A 14,841-nucleotide genomic window follows, 5' to 3' on the forward strand; every position below is an offset into this window, starting at 1 on the left:
AATTTGGCATGTCTGCCTAAATATGAACGGACTACAAGGTATCATAACCTTTTTTGCAGTAGCAGCGCATTCTAGCGGTCAAGGAGGTTACTTTTCACCCTACGTACCCCACCCTATGTTTGTTTTGATTAGCTATGAAAGTTTGACAGATAAAATGAGGGGTTCGTGGATTTTCCTATGTTTCGAGGGTGCATCGATTAGCTTGGGACTGAAGACAGTACCAGAGCTGAGCCAAAAAGTTTAGGACGTTTCTTCGGGACCTTCTGGGTTTAGAGTTACCTCTATGGTTATACTTCCATGTCAATAGTTGGAACCAAGGTTGCAAATACTCATTTCAGCTAAAATAATGTTTTTCGGAATAATAAAACCAAAAGATGGTATGATGGCATGTTTTACTTGTAACTTACAAGAAGAGGTTACAAAGTATGCGTTGGAAACATAAAACCTGTAAATTTTGCTTTCTATGAGTCACAATCAGCGATTTGCTGATCGCTGAGTGAGTGAGTGAGTGAGTGAGTGAGTTTGTGAAAAATCGCTGATTGTGACTCTCATGAAGTGAAATAAACAGGTTTAATATGTCAAACACATTCTTTGCAACCTCTTCTTGTATCTTATCAATTCAAAATATGATCATAGCATCTAAATATTTCATAATTTAAAAAAAAAAACATTGTTTTAGCTGAAATGAGAATTTGCAACCTTGGTTGGAACGTTTATAATCATTTGCATATGTTTTTTTATGTGCAACAATTTCAATATGAAGCCAGTAGATTACGGATCGAGAATATTATTGGAGTATCAAGATTTTTTTTGGAGACCATCATGATGAAAAAAAAACTTATCAATCATTTATCTATCGTGCGCCAAAAGGGTTAGTATTGAAGTTTCGACAGTAGCGCTCCAAAGAGCCTGGGTTCAATCCCAGTCGGCACCGTCGGGAGTTTCTGAGACAAAATCTCTGATCACGCCGGGAAGTAAAGTCATTGGTCCCCGATCTATGAATTGATGGGTCGATAGGTAGGGTAGCATTGGAACTCACTGCGGAAAACAATTGACGGAATCGACGGAAATTAAATCAAGAAAAAAAAAGTTCCGACAGTGACACAAACAACTTGATTCAATTATAAATCGACCAGAATTGAAATGATGTAATAGCAAAAAAGGTAACGATTGCCAATATAGTTACTCGCGTCGTCAAACGTCACAGAATCGATAAAAATGTACGCACCGGTGCTTCCATGAACTCAATCGTGGAACTTCTAAATTCATTTATTTGCTACTCACTCATTAGAACATGTGTCTTGTGGCGATATCAATCTTCTGCTATCGAGCTCTGCAAGATAAAGGGGATCCCCGTAGCGTAGGGTAAGTGCACCAGCAATTACACACTTTATCTTTGTCTTAGATAATAACGAAAAGTTGTTGAATATTCAACACCATGACCTTACTTTTTACCACTAAGATACTATAAAACTCGACCACATATTTCAATCATCATCATTCTTCAAACGTTAAATGAACTAGAAGATAACTGAACCATGTATCTACGAGCGGTAATAGTTCTGGTGCTGGTAGCAGCTACTCACGTACTGTCCAAATCCAACCCACCAATGGGATGTGTTCTACTCGAGAGTGTCGCCTATCGGAAATTTCTATTTTCCGGGCTGTACCACAGCAGCATGTACGATCGAAACGTCAACTACGATAACTGGGAACATTTAGAAGACAAGGAATGGATCTTCGAGAAAAGTGGGAAGGAGTACCGAATTTACACCGTCAAGAATCAAATCGCTCCGATGTATCTCCATACCAACAAAGCCATGCAGTTCGATGGCGATCGGAGGCGAGTACATCTATCGGCCTTCATCAACGGAACTAAAGAGATGCAATGGACGGTTGAGCAGCAGAAAAATGGCTACTTTGCCATCAAAAACAAAGAGATGAAGGAATATCTGTACGCTGGTGAGCGAAAGTTTGACGTGCCTTACGGATGCCTCCAGCCTTACGAGATGAACCTGAACCACTGGAAAACCAACAACACCATCTGCCGAACCGTCGGGCAAGTTTTCACTTGGAAGGGTAAAATGCCGAAGGAGCTGGGATTTGAATATCTGTGGAACGTTCGTTCATGTTGACCTATATGTAACTAAGTATTTTTTTAACAATAAATGTAGAGCAATGTATACAATCCTGATTGAAATTGATAGTTTGCATTGACCGACACTTTTGATGCATTCACCGAAACAAAAATTATATTATTTCAAGTCTTCCAATACGAAAAACATCCCTTCTACATCAAATTGATGATTAGTTTGTGAGATGATTAGGTCTCCTAACAAACATGAAATTAAACATTGAACTAATATTGATCTTATTTTGTTTTGCCTATCTTTTATTTTTCAGTATTACACAGGGTTAACAGAAGTAAGTCTGTAAATTTTCATAACACAATTGGTGGATCTGTTACATTGACTATATGTTTAGTATTACTTCTGCGTGAAGTCAACGATTTACATAGTTGAAGATGCTAATATCAAATAACAGACTAAAGTGGTAATTTTTATACGATAGGTGAGGAGAATTGATAGTGTGAAAATTGCATATAGAGAGAAGAAAGCAAGCTAGGACAACTTTCGGAAGGTACAAATTGGTTTTATCATCATTTCCCCTTCAGATAACAACTGGAATGCGGTAAAAATCGGTAGAACTGTTTCAAACACATCGTCGGTACTTGAGCGGTCGGTGATCTTCTTTTTTTGCCAGTGGTGGCGGGGGGGGGGGGGGGGATGTAAATATTTCTGGCAGCGCTGTTTCTGGTAGCTAATACTATTGTCCTAAAGTGTAAATTATTTTTTTAGAATTTTAAGTGATTTACGTTTAAATTAATCATAATTTTGTTCCAAAGGTGTAGTTTAGCCTTGGTTATTGCATAGTTTTTTCGAGTGTTGCGAGTTTGCATCAAAATAAAAGTGAAAAGTGCCTGTTTGTTACCTGTTAAAGTGATCATCGAATGGTTTTGTTGTTCCTTGAAGCAATTGTATTGATGGGCTGAGTTTCATTCGTATTGACTTGATTGTGTTGGTAAGCTGTGGTGTGTTTCACAAACTGTTCATTTGGCTGATATTGCTCGGTTCCGTGGGCGAAAGCTTCTGAGTTCTTGATTGGTTTGTGTCTTTGGAATTAGTACATCCATCAGTAGCACATAAAAGTGGTTCTGTTGTCGAAGGCAAGGGCTATCTACGCTGCGTACAGCTATCACCAAATAGTCTGTAGGTATGCTGGTGGCTGTGGTCAAGTACTGCAAATTTAGCGAAGTTGGATAGAAAAAAATCGGAAGTGAAACTGACACCTCTGGTAGCCAGTAGGTCGTGGGATCCTTATCAGTCAAATTAATAGTCGGATCTAACACACCACCATTTGTTGTATGCCTGCCGTAGTTACGAATACTCTTCCACAGTCGATTGTAGAATTGGAAAAGCTTTGCTTTTGGTTATTACTTTTTCAGTGTATTGTGCCAGTCTCTTACTTTCGATATACACTCTATATGTTCGTTTATAGCCTATTGTAGTTTTTTCGTTGTAGTGGATCCCATTCAAAAAAAAATTGTTTATAATTTGTTTACAGTACTCATCTTCAAGAATGTCGGAAGATCAAAGTGATGTTGTTTATTGCGTTGAATGTAAAAAAAAAAAGAAAGCGATCCTAGCAAACTCGTAACGTGTCTGTATTGCTTCTCAAGTGCGCATTTCAAATGCCGCAATATCATTGGAAATGCTATTCGCAAAGTCAAAGAAAACATGTACTTTTGCTCCTCCAAATGTTCTGAAATCTACAAAAAAATTGTTGAAATGCAAAATGCTCGTACCGCATTGATTGCCGAGCTTAGTACTGAGATAAAAAACACTGTGATTAATGTTGTGTCTGCTCAACTACAGGTTGTAAGAGCTGAGGTAAATACGATCGTCAACGCAATAGAAGATTCACAACAATTTCTTTCGTCCAAATTTGATGGTATAGTGACCGATGTTCAAGATTTAAAGTCGGATAATGAACGCTTGAAAACTGAAGTAGACGAGCTAAAAAAAATCTCAGTCGTCTTTGACAGAGTTTGTTCACAAACTGGAAGTGAAAGCGGATAAGGCTAACAAGGACTCTATTTCCAATAATGCGGTTATTCTTGGTCTTCCAGTACAAGCTAACGAAAATGTCCCTGAATTGGTTTCTAAGTTGGCTCAATGTATTGGTGTTGATCTCCCTTCTGGTGCTCTTTTATCAGCCTCTCGGGTATATACCTCAAACACTTCTGCAAACAAACTGGTTCCAATTAGAATTGTTTTCAAAGATAAATCTGTGAAGGAGGTATTTTTTTCGAAAAAAAAAGAGAGTATGGGCAACTTCCATCATCATCCATTGACCGATCGTTGATCTTCAATGGGAAAACAACGAATGTTGCTGTCCGGGATGAGCTGACTCCGCTTTCTCTTGAACTGTTGCAAGAAATGCGTGAAATACTAAAAAAAAAATAACCTGAAATACGTTTGGGCGGGCAGAGACGGCATTATATTAGTGAAGGTAAATGAGCACTCCAAACCGGAAGTGATTAGGAATCGTAACGACTTAGGCAGCTTCATGAATGGCACTTTATCTCACTCCTCCGTCTCCTAAGCGTAAGAGAAGCGAGAAGAAATAATTGTGTGAGTAAAGGTTTCTTTTTTCTTTTTTTTTACTTTTAATCATGAAATAACAATGGCTAATGTCAATAGTTTCTCCCATGATAACCTTGATGATTTTAACAAATCATTTCCGATCAATGAATCTAATGCAAACCATTTACGTATATTACAGTGGAACATTAGAGGTATGAATGACCTCAACAAATTTGATCAAATCCTTGAAACACTTGACCACTGCCGGTTCCCGATTGATGTAGTCGTTATAGGAGAAACATGGGTAAAAGAAGATAACAAATCGGTGTATAATATTCCTGGATACATTTCCATTGTCTCATGCAGGGACAACTCAAATGGAGGATTGGCAATGTTCATCAGAAGTGGCATATCCTTTACCGTTCTACGCAATGTTCATGTTGACGGCTTTCACCATATAAATGTTGAGCTTGGCTTAAGTGGACGGAATTATAATATTCATGGTTTTTATCGTCCTCCATCGTTCGAAATAAATATTTTTTTAAACATTTTAGAGAATATACTTGATTCGTCTAATAATAATCGTTCTTGTTTTCTTGTTGGTGACGTCAATATACCCGTTAATTATCAAAATAACAATGTGGTCGTGAGGTACAAATCACTTTTGGAATCATTCGGCTTTGTATGTATGAACACCTTTCCAACCAGGCCTATAAGCTCGAACATTCTTGATCATGTTATTTGTAGAGCTGATGATATTCCACGATCAAGGAATGATACCATATTTACTGATGTAAGTCACCACTGTATGCTTATACTGTCCTTCAAATTACATGATGAGAGGGAAAAAGTCACACTTACTAAAACTGTCATTGACCGTGGTAAGCTTGACATGGAATTCAGCAATTTCCTAAATAATGTTGGGACAGTTCAGGATGCTGATTTATGCTTTACCGACATTATATCAACTTATAATTCGCTGCTAACTAAACACTCGAAAATCATTACTAAGCAAGTTAATACCAAAGGCAATTATTGTCCATGGAGGAGTTTCAATTTGTGGTCATTGATCAGAATTAAAAATAACTACATTAAACGAGTGAAGAGGAATCCTAATGATTAACACCTTCAAGATCTTCTTAAACACGTGTCCAATAAAGTTAGCTCTTTAAAAAAAATAACTAAAAAGTTATACTATGACAATCTCCTGAATAATACCCCTCACGCAAAAATGTGGAAAAACATAAACCATATTTTTGGAAATCTGTCAAAACTGAATCGATTGCGCTTGTTGATAATGGTGTGAAAACCAACGATAACCAAGAAATTTGTGAAGTATTCAACAATTATTTCTCCAGTATAGGTGGAACATTAGCTGGAACCATTCACGTTGATCCTACAGTGAACCCTCTTTCGAGCTTACAACGTGTTTCTGATTCAATTTTCATGTATCCAGCTTCTGCGAACGAAGTTACTTTATTAATTAACAATTTGGAGCGAAATAAAAGCTGTGGTCCTGATTGCATTTCAGCGGATATTATCAAAAATAACTCTGTTACTTTTTTGCGAATATTGGCGGAAGTCTTCAATAAAATGCTGGAAACAGGTTATTATCCAGATTGTTTGAAAGTTGCTAGGGTAGTTCCTATTTTTAAATCCGGGGACTCAAGCGATCCATGCAATTATCGTCCAATTTATACGTTATCAAGTTTTAATAAAATTTTGGAAAAATTACTTCTCAATAGATTCATGCCTTTTCTAAATAAACATGAAGTATTATATAGCTTACAATATGGTTTTCGGCAAGGGAGTAGTACATCTACTGTAACTGCTGAATTGTAAGATGATGTTATCAACGGTATTGATTCAAAGAAAATAGTTGGAGCTCTCTTCTTAGATTTGCGCATTTGATACGCTAAACCACTCCATTCTCTTGGAAAAACTTGAAAGGTATGGAATCAGAGGAGTTGCAAACGATCTGATACGTGACTATTTGTCAGGAAGGAAACAGTATGTTTCTATAGGTACATCTAAAAGTTCTTTAAAGCCGATTGGAGTGGGCGTGCCTCAAGGGAGTAATATAGGCCCATTACTGTTTCTTTTGTACGTAAATGATTTGTCCAGACTTCAATTGAAAGGGGTTCCACGCTTATCTGCAGACGATACTGCTCTTTTCTATCCACAAACTGATGTAGAGCTTATAGTTCGTGATATGAATCAAGATTTACAGGCGTTATCAAAATACTTCGCAGCTAACCTCCTTTCCCTGAATGCTTCAAAAACTAAATGTATGTTTTTTCGTTCCCCTAGGAAGTCTGTACCACAGCATGGCAACGTAACATTGAATTTATGTACAATCGAAGAAGTCAGGTCATTTAAATATTTAAGTTTGATCTTGGACACAACACTTTGTTGGGTTGAACACATAAAATATGTTGAGAAGAAAGTTTCATCGCTTTGTGGAATAATGCACAGAGTAAGCTATTTTGTATCTCGCAGTACTCTCTTAAAGTTTTATTTTGCTCATATTCATTCCTGCCTAAATTATCTTATTATAGCCTGGGGTCGGGCATGTAAATCTTATCTAAGAAAACTACAAACACTTCAAAATAGATGCTTGAAAACTATATTCAAAAAACCAGTTTTGTTCCCTTCGTTGCAGCTTTATTCCGACAGCTCTCATAATATTCTTCCGATTAATGGCCTTTGCGAATTACAAACTATTATTTTTGTTTACGACACCCTACATAACGATAATTTTCATCATTCTATTCAATTACCTCTTGCTGCTCATAGTTACCCTACTAGAAATGCTAACCATTTACTACTGTCAAGAGCTCACACAATGTTTGGTCAGAAAAGGATTTCGATTATAGGTCCAAAGATATACAACCGTTTGCCTCTAGAGTTAAAACAAATTAACAACCGCGGTGTTTTTAGAATCAAATTAAAAAAATATTTAAAAGATAATCTACACGACATTCTTGGATGAGTTCATCTTGTATTACCCACCAGAAGCAATAATTGTTCCTCGTTTAAAATAATTGTAAATTTTTGAATTAATACTTTGTATACAAGTGGGTCCCTTTAAAGGAAATTCGTTTCCACTGGGACATCACACTTATACTATATGATAAATATCAACCTCATTTTTATTATTATTATTATTTTTTTCTTAGCTCATTATTAGCTTCATTAGTTCCTTAGTTTGCTGCACAGACTGAGCTGAGATAGTTACGTCCACTACCAGGGGGCTCACTTGAGCTCTTTGGTGTGGGGGATAGTGGTGGGTCAATTAAAAAAAAAAGAAAAAAAAAAACCAAAAATAGAGATTATAAAACCGATGTGTACTTTCCTAAAGTTGTCCTACCTCGCTTTCTACTCTCTGTAAGCAATTTTCACACTCCCGTACTCTAAAACGGAATTTTCAATTCTATTATTTCATCTCCTCATCTACCGTATAAAAATTACCACTTTAGTCTGTTATTTGAAATTAGCATCTTCAACTTTGGATTTGTTAGTTATTTCGACGCTTTTGGACAATGCTTGACATATACCACTTTTTCAATTGTTTTTTTTTGTAGAAAATAAATAGTCGGAAAAATAACTATCGATGCGTAAAAATATTTCTGATCGATTGGTGTTAAAATTATTGAAATTGGTCCAGGGGCAGCTGAGCTACTAACGTTCAAAATGTATCATAATTTCGTTACATGTTCAATTTTCGGTTTTCACTAAGTGTACCCCCATATAGAAATCACAAACGTAGTCCTACGTAAAAAAAACCACCTATAACTTAAAACAAGTTTGATTCATAAAATCAAGTTGAATAAGGGGCACCCTAATCATCATTTCCATAACATGAAGGACCATTTAATTAAAAACAACTGCTACGATGACCACAGCCCCCAAAAATTAACAGAAACGGAGTCACTACTTTTCCCCCGCTAATTTGCCGTTTCGGACCACAGTGCAATGATTGACCTACCGAGTATCACGCATACAAAGAGAGGCAGAGCGCGTTCAAATATGTTGAACTGTTACAATTAAAATGTTTATTGAGAGATGTTGACTTGGAGCGGCTGTTCGACCAGAGATAATGATGTCCGTTGAAGACGATGACGTTTGGCCTCTTTGCTGAGAAAATTATGCGTACGAGCAATGTCACGTCACCGTCATCACCAACCACGCAGGCAGGCCTGGTCTGCTTTGCCAATCCCCACGATCTCGCGGAGTAAAGGAGAACGTGGTCCCGTTCGGTGGATAAACACACGGCCGGCATTCAACTGGATTTGTAATGTGGAGCGCACTTCTTCACACACAATGCGACTCATTGTTTATTTTAACTGTCATCCCATTGCACGCTTGCTCCATCTCTCTCTCGTTAGAGGGCTCCCTTCGGACGAGACGCTAGGGACGGTGTTTAGAAAATGAGAAAACAGATTTTAATAGATAACACTTTCCCCCGTTCCCTAGCTGAAGTGTATCGAGGGAAAGCAACGTGCATAGGACCGGGCGCACAAATGACAGGTACTTGAAGAAATCACCTCTCGAGATGGTCCGCGTGGCATGATCTTCGGCGGTAGATATGGTGCATGTTGAGATTAATTTTTGAACGGAATTAAGCTCGTGGGTCGAGAATTATCCACTTCTACTGGAACAGTTCCATTAAAGAAAATTCAAAAGATCATCGACCTTCCCTTTCGAACGTTTGCTATAAATTATTCACGGTTCTTATTTCAAGGCGCTGTTATCTGCCGTTTGCACCCATTCCGCCACTGGCTCGTAAATGTCACCGAAATTAAGCAATTATACGAAAAATGATATATTTCGCGGAGAAACTATCCCACTAAGCTCTAAGCTGAAGATAAAACGCCCGAGGTGGAATCGAATTATTTTCACGACTTTATCGCTGCTCGTCGTCGGCGCCCCCTCCCTTGAAAACTAATCATAACTATATTGCCGAAATTATTGGATCTACACACCCAGTTAGAAAGGACCATCTTTTATTCGTGGTTTCTTTTTCGAAATCCATCTCGACATGTCCCAAAAATTTGCTGAACCACACAAAAAAAAAGCTACATTTTTATGAATATTAGAAATCGCGGTCGCTGCTGTCAAAGTTTAGCCATTTAACGACCGAAATAGAAGAAATCCCATAAAGCGGGAGAGTACACCACCGATCGGAGAAAATTAAAAATACACATAAAACCACCAGAAAAATGTTATGACCCTATCGTTAAATATTCATTCTGAGCAGTTTTCTTTGTCCAGTCGGGTCTCTTTGGTTCGTCCGCGGATTGATCGATCGTCCAATCGATCTGGGACTCCGAAAAGTTCCAGCATGCACGCGCGCGTCATTGGTTTAGGGAATAATTTGAGTCCGTCAGCGGGTGAGTGAGTGTCATGTTTTACGATGTTTTTGCCATCCGCGTAATCATCGGTTCGGTTAGATCATAGTTCACCCTCGGGTTTTATGGTGACAACGGTCAGCTAGGTTCCGGAGAAAAGAGTGGCCAGATTTCTATTCCAGTCCGGGTCCGGGTGGGCAAATCGAATCATCGGTCATTTGGTGACTTGAAACTTTCTCCGGTTTGGGAAAGTTAGCGCTAGTGACACGGTGAATTGGAGGCGTTGCTCGTCGAAATGTGTTAATGATAACATCGCATGGTAACTGTTGTGCCCATCCATGTACAGTGCCAGAACAAACTTATTAAGATGCAGTGTTGATATTTTACATAAGGTAGTCACTTAACAAATCCTGTAGTGAAATGCAAAATCTTCAGGAAAGAGTGAGACATATTCTGTCGAGGAGTTACCGCTACACCCAATCGGGAAATGTAAGATTCTATTACAGATTTCTATGAAAAATATGCAGAACTGGCAAGGTTTCGCGACATGAAAAGACTTTGCCATCACATTTTTTTTTTAATTTTCTTTCGATTTTTTTTAATTAAATTATCACTGGAGCACCCTTTGAATGCTCCTTGACATTGTCCTTAACATTTCGTTGGAATTACAATTGGAATTCAATTCCTTCGGGATTTTACATAGAAATACGTGATATTGAATCCTTTTAAAATATTCCTAAGAAATCCATTGAAGCTATATTCAGAATTTTTGCTGAATTGGATAAAAAATTCAGTTGAATTTTTGTAAGAATTTATTAACAGTTGTGCTTATAATTTTTTGTTTAGATTGTTCCTCAAAATTTGATTGAAACTTTCATCTCTTTTTGCCAGTGGTGGCGGGACACACACACACACACACCCCTCACCATCCCTCTCCAAAGGGGGAGTTTGGATCTACTATATGCAATTTTCACACTGCCGTAATCTAAACGGGAACTATCAATTCTATACTTTCATCTCCTCCTCATCTATCGTATAAAAATTACCACTTCAGTCTGTTATTCGAAATAAGCATCTTCAACTATGTAAATCGTTGACTTCACGGAGAAGTAATACTAAACATATAGTCAAAGTCTCAAACTTTATTGTAATCCTCTTTTTGGCATACCCCCTAAGTATTCTCCGAAAATTCCCGAATTATGCGCTGGATTAACTTTCTCCTAAAGAGATGATGAAATTGTTCTCATAATGCCACAAATCACATATTTGCAGACATGTGAAGAGTTTTCATTTTTGTTGCAGACATTTTTCATTATGCAGAAAATTACCAGATTTGTGACCGACAGGTTTGTGTAAGTTATATATTTAGTCATAAATCAAATAATTTTTTATAACAATATCGATGAATATACTTCAATTATAGTTTATATGTCACCAATCTTATAAGGAGGATCTGTCAACTATCTGTCAAATAACTATAAATAAGTTTTATGCATGCCAGACAATTGACACCGCTTCAACAAGGCTGGTGGTAAATGGGTTGGTTTTTTTACTTTTCAAGCTGACCTTATACTGATGTTTAATAATTACAACCGATTTTAATGATTATTTCAATAGACGATCGATCCTCATGGTGAGTGTCAAAACTTGATTAAAAGTTAAAATAATGTTTAAAACCTTATAGCCCGTTCCGAATTCGGACCTCACTTAGATGCTTTAGTCACGCGGTAGTTATCGCGTGCGTCAGGATTTGCTTGTCAAGTTAATCTGGATCTGTTGATTTTCTTTAAACTCACGCTTCCTTGGACTTGTTACTGTCCTACATTTTAAAACAGCATCCTTATTTCCATCGAATAGTATACTTGAATTGCTGCTCTATTAAAATTATTTATTGAAAAAAAAAATTATCACGTGAAAAGCTACAATAATACGTGATATGTCTTGAGGTACTTCATGAAAAAATAATTTCTTCTATTCATTCCTCTATTTTGTAGTTACAATAGAAGGATAACTTAATAAATTTCTGATTTCTTCTTCTTCTTTGCATTTCACGCTTAATGCTCATCGCTTTTTAGCTTATTGCGTGCTCTCATTTCAACTTAGTGTTCGAAATGCATTTCCATAGTTAATAATTGAGAGCTTTCCATGCCTGTACCATTATTGCATTAGTTCAATTTTGTGACAAGTACAATCATATTCTATGCCCAAGAAAGTCAAACAAATTTCCAACCTGAAAAATTCCTACACCGGACCGGGAATGGAACCCAGCATGGTCTTGCTTTGTAGCTGCGTTTTTACCGACTGAGCTAAGGGAGGCCCCAAATTTCTTATTTATTATTTCTAAATTCCAACAATGAATAACTGTCAAACGAATAACTGGGTCAAACGTTATATCGGGCAGGGTATCTTCTACCTGGAAAACCTGAAAAATCAAGAATCCTCAAGCAGTATCATTTTTCCTGCCAAAACGTGGAATTCTCAGAAAATTTGCAAAGGAAATTTTCAATTGCGCTAATCATTAACTTTTTTAAGAAACCTATAAAAGGCAGGCAAATGGTTTCTAATTCCATTTTTCGATCGATTTTCGAATTTAAAAGTTACTGACTGAAATTTAATTCGTAAGTAGCTGGCACAATATTTATTTTTATTATCAAATTTTGTAGACTGAACTTTCTTCTAAAGTTGCAGTTTCCAAAATTCACACTATATATTCATGATTGATTTTTTCAGCATTGGGTCGGCCATATTTTTAAATGAAAGTGGTAGTAAAACCCTTATTCTATACCCGTTGAGATACATTTGTGAAAGAAAGATGCTTTAAATCAATAAAATAGTTATTCAAGTCATCGATCAAAAGCACGGGGCCCACAGTACGGTTTATCGCTGTTGTAAGTTTACTTAGAATTGTGGTATAAATATATGGAAAAATATGATTAGTTTCAAAGCAGCAAAATAAGATCAATTCATGACCTTTCAACTACTGCAAAGAGATCTTAACTTGGGCTAAAAATGTGAGAGATATTAAATTAAACATTAGTAAATACCTTTCAAATAACCTATTAAAATGGTAAATCGGTCGTAAAATAGCAGATATAGGGGAAATGGCACTAATGTTCGCCTATGGATCTAAGATTGGGTCCATCGCTAAAAATCTGCTATTTATCATTTTTTTTTTCTAGGTGAACGCGTCATTGGGATGGTACTTATTCATATTTTGGTCGCTATTGAAAATTTAGTCGATTGGTGAATTTATGTATCGGCCCAAATTAGTGGCATTTAGGCCGACATTACATCCATTTCCCCGTAACATTTTGAATTTGTTCTCATCTCTGTAGTTTCAAATATTTGTCAAATAGTTAAGTATTTTGTATTTTGAAATTCTAGGAACTTAATTAGAATTTCAAGACGATTTGAAGTAGAATGTGAAGGAAATCTTTAATATGATTGAGGGAAAATTTTAATAAAAATTAGAATTTCTGACGTTATTGAGCATGGTCATGAACATGATTGACCACCCAGGGTTGCTACTCTGTTATAGCCACATCAGCTGTTATTACACAGAGAACTAATATACAATGCTTTTGACTAGCAATCATCCTCAATGTGTAAAAACTGGTGATCTCAAACTAGGCAATTCCAGCGCCGGCCGCGCCCGAATGCAGGTCAAGATTGGGTAGGAATGTGTTGACGTGACACTCGCTTTGATGGAAGCCGAGAAAATCACCACAGATAAGCTGAATTGATATCCTAACGATCATATAACGTGAAAGAGCATGGGATTGAAGCCAAGATCGTCTACTAAGTAAGCAAAAGCGTTACGAGCTCATTTTTAATCATCCAGTTGCGGCTATTACCATGTAACCATATTAACAAATAAAACGATTGACGAATCTTGAATGTAGGGGGGCCTGAGAGAAGACTCATGATTTTCAAAACAGTAAGCAAAAACGTTCGCTCTAAGGCCACTGAACCCCTCATATCCCATCATTCCGTTGCTCGAGTTATTGTAACCATTCAAATCCGACACCGACGACAAAGACAAGTTTCGCAAAATACACGATAAACACGCGATCGGATAATAAATCTTTTTAGTACGAAGGGACCTGCTACCATGTTTTTTCTGCTCAGTAAGAAAGCCACTGGGTCTTTAGTGGATCCTAACAATCATTTCAACTGGTTATGTCTACTTATGCAAACTAAATCTAAGCCAAATTGTTTTAACGTTGGTCTTAGCTTACAAGTAATATATTGAACAAATGGAACGGACACTCGTTTCAAGGGTTCAAGTGCTGCGGTGAGGGTTGTAAATAATATCCTTTAGAGAATTCTCGCTTTTTTATCGATGATTGCCTGGATTATGGTCTCCTTGTATCCGTTGAGTCTCGTTGTTTCGAAGATGTACTGTAATTCCTTAACCTTTCCTGTATTGCTGAGCGGAAGAGTCTGCATCCGATGAATCATGTGGTGGAAGGCGGCAATTTGCTGCTGGAACGAATGGTTGGAGGTATAAGGGATAACTCTTTTGGTGCCTGTTGGTTTCCTGTAAATTTCGTATTCAAGCGAAGAAGATGATGACGATTCCCTGATGACTAGAAGATCGAGAAATGCGAGTATCTTTGTGAATTCTGTTGATCTCATCTAAAATTTGAGGAAGGGCTTCCCGTTTATCTACGCAGAAGATATCGTCAACAAACCTCCACCAACGGTTTGGTAGTAGTCGTTTCTCCTTCAGGATTGTCTCCAAGTTGGCCATGAAAAGTTCATGGTTTCCCATTGGGGCTCCTATCGTCTGCTTGTAGAAGTTACCTCGGAAAGAGCACCTCTTCCATATAAAGGCGGGTCAG

General features: G+C 37.3%; 1 protein-coding gene across 1 annotated transcript; it reads left to right on the forward strand.

Annotated features, from left to right (window-relative positions):
• Positions 1 to 1,538: 1,538 nt before the first annotated feature.
• On the forward strand, positions 1,539 to 2,155 carry LOC135696973 (uncharacterized). Its single transcript, XM_065216515.1, has one exon. The coding sequence runs from the start codon at positions 1,539 to 1,541 to the stop codon at positions 2,133 to 2,135; it is 597 nt and encodes a 198-aa protein (XP_065072587.1). The 3' UTR covers positions 2,136 to 2,155.
• The last annotated feature ends 12,686 nt before the right edge of the window (positions 2,156 to 14,841 follow it).

The sequence above is a fragment of the Ochlerotatus camptorhynchus genome, unplaced genomic scaffold (genome assembly GCF_037179485.1).
Source record: "Ochlerotatus camptorhynchus isolate MF236.1 unplaced genomic scaffold, CSIRO-AGI_Acam_v1.1 ptg000064l, whole genome shotgun sequence".
Classification (NCBI taxonomy): Eukaryota; Metazoa; Arthropoda; class Insecta; order Diptera; family Culicidae; genus Ochlerotatus; species Ochlerotatus camptorhynchus.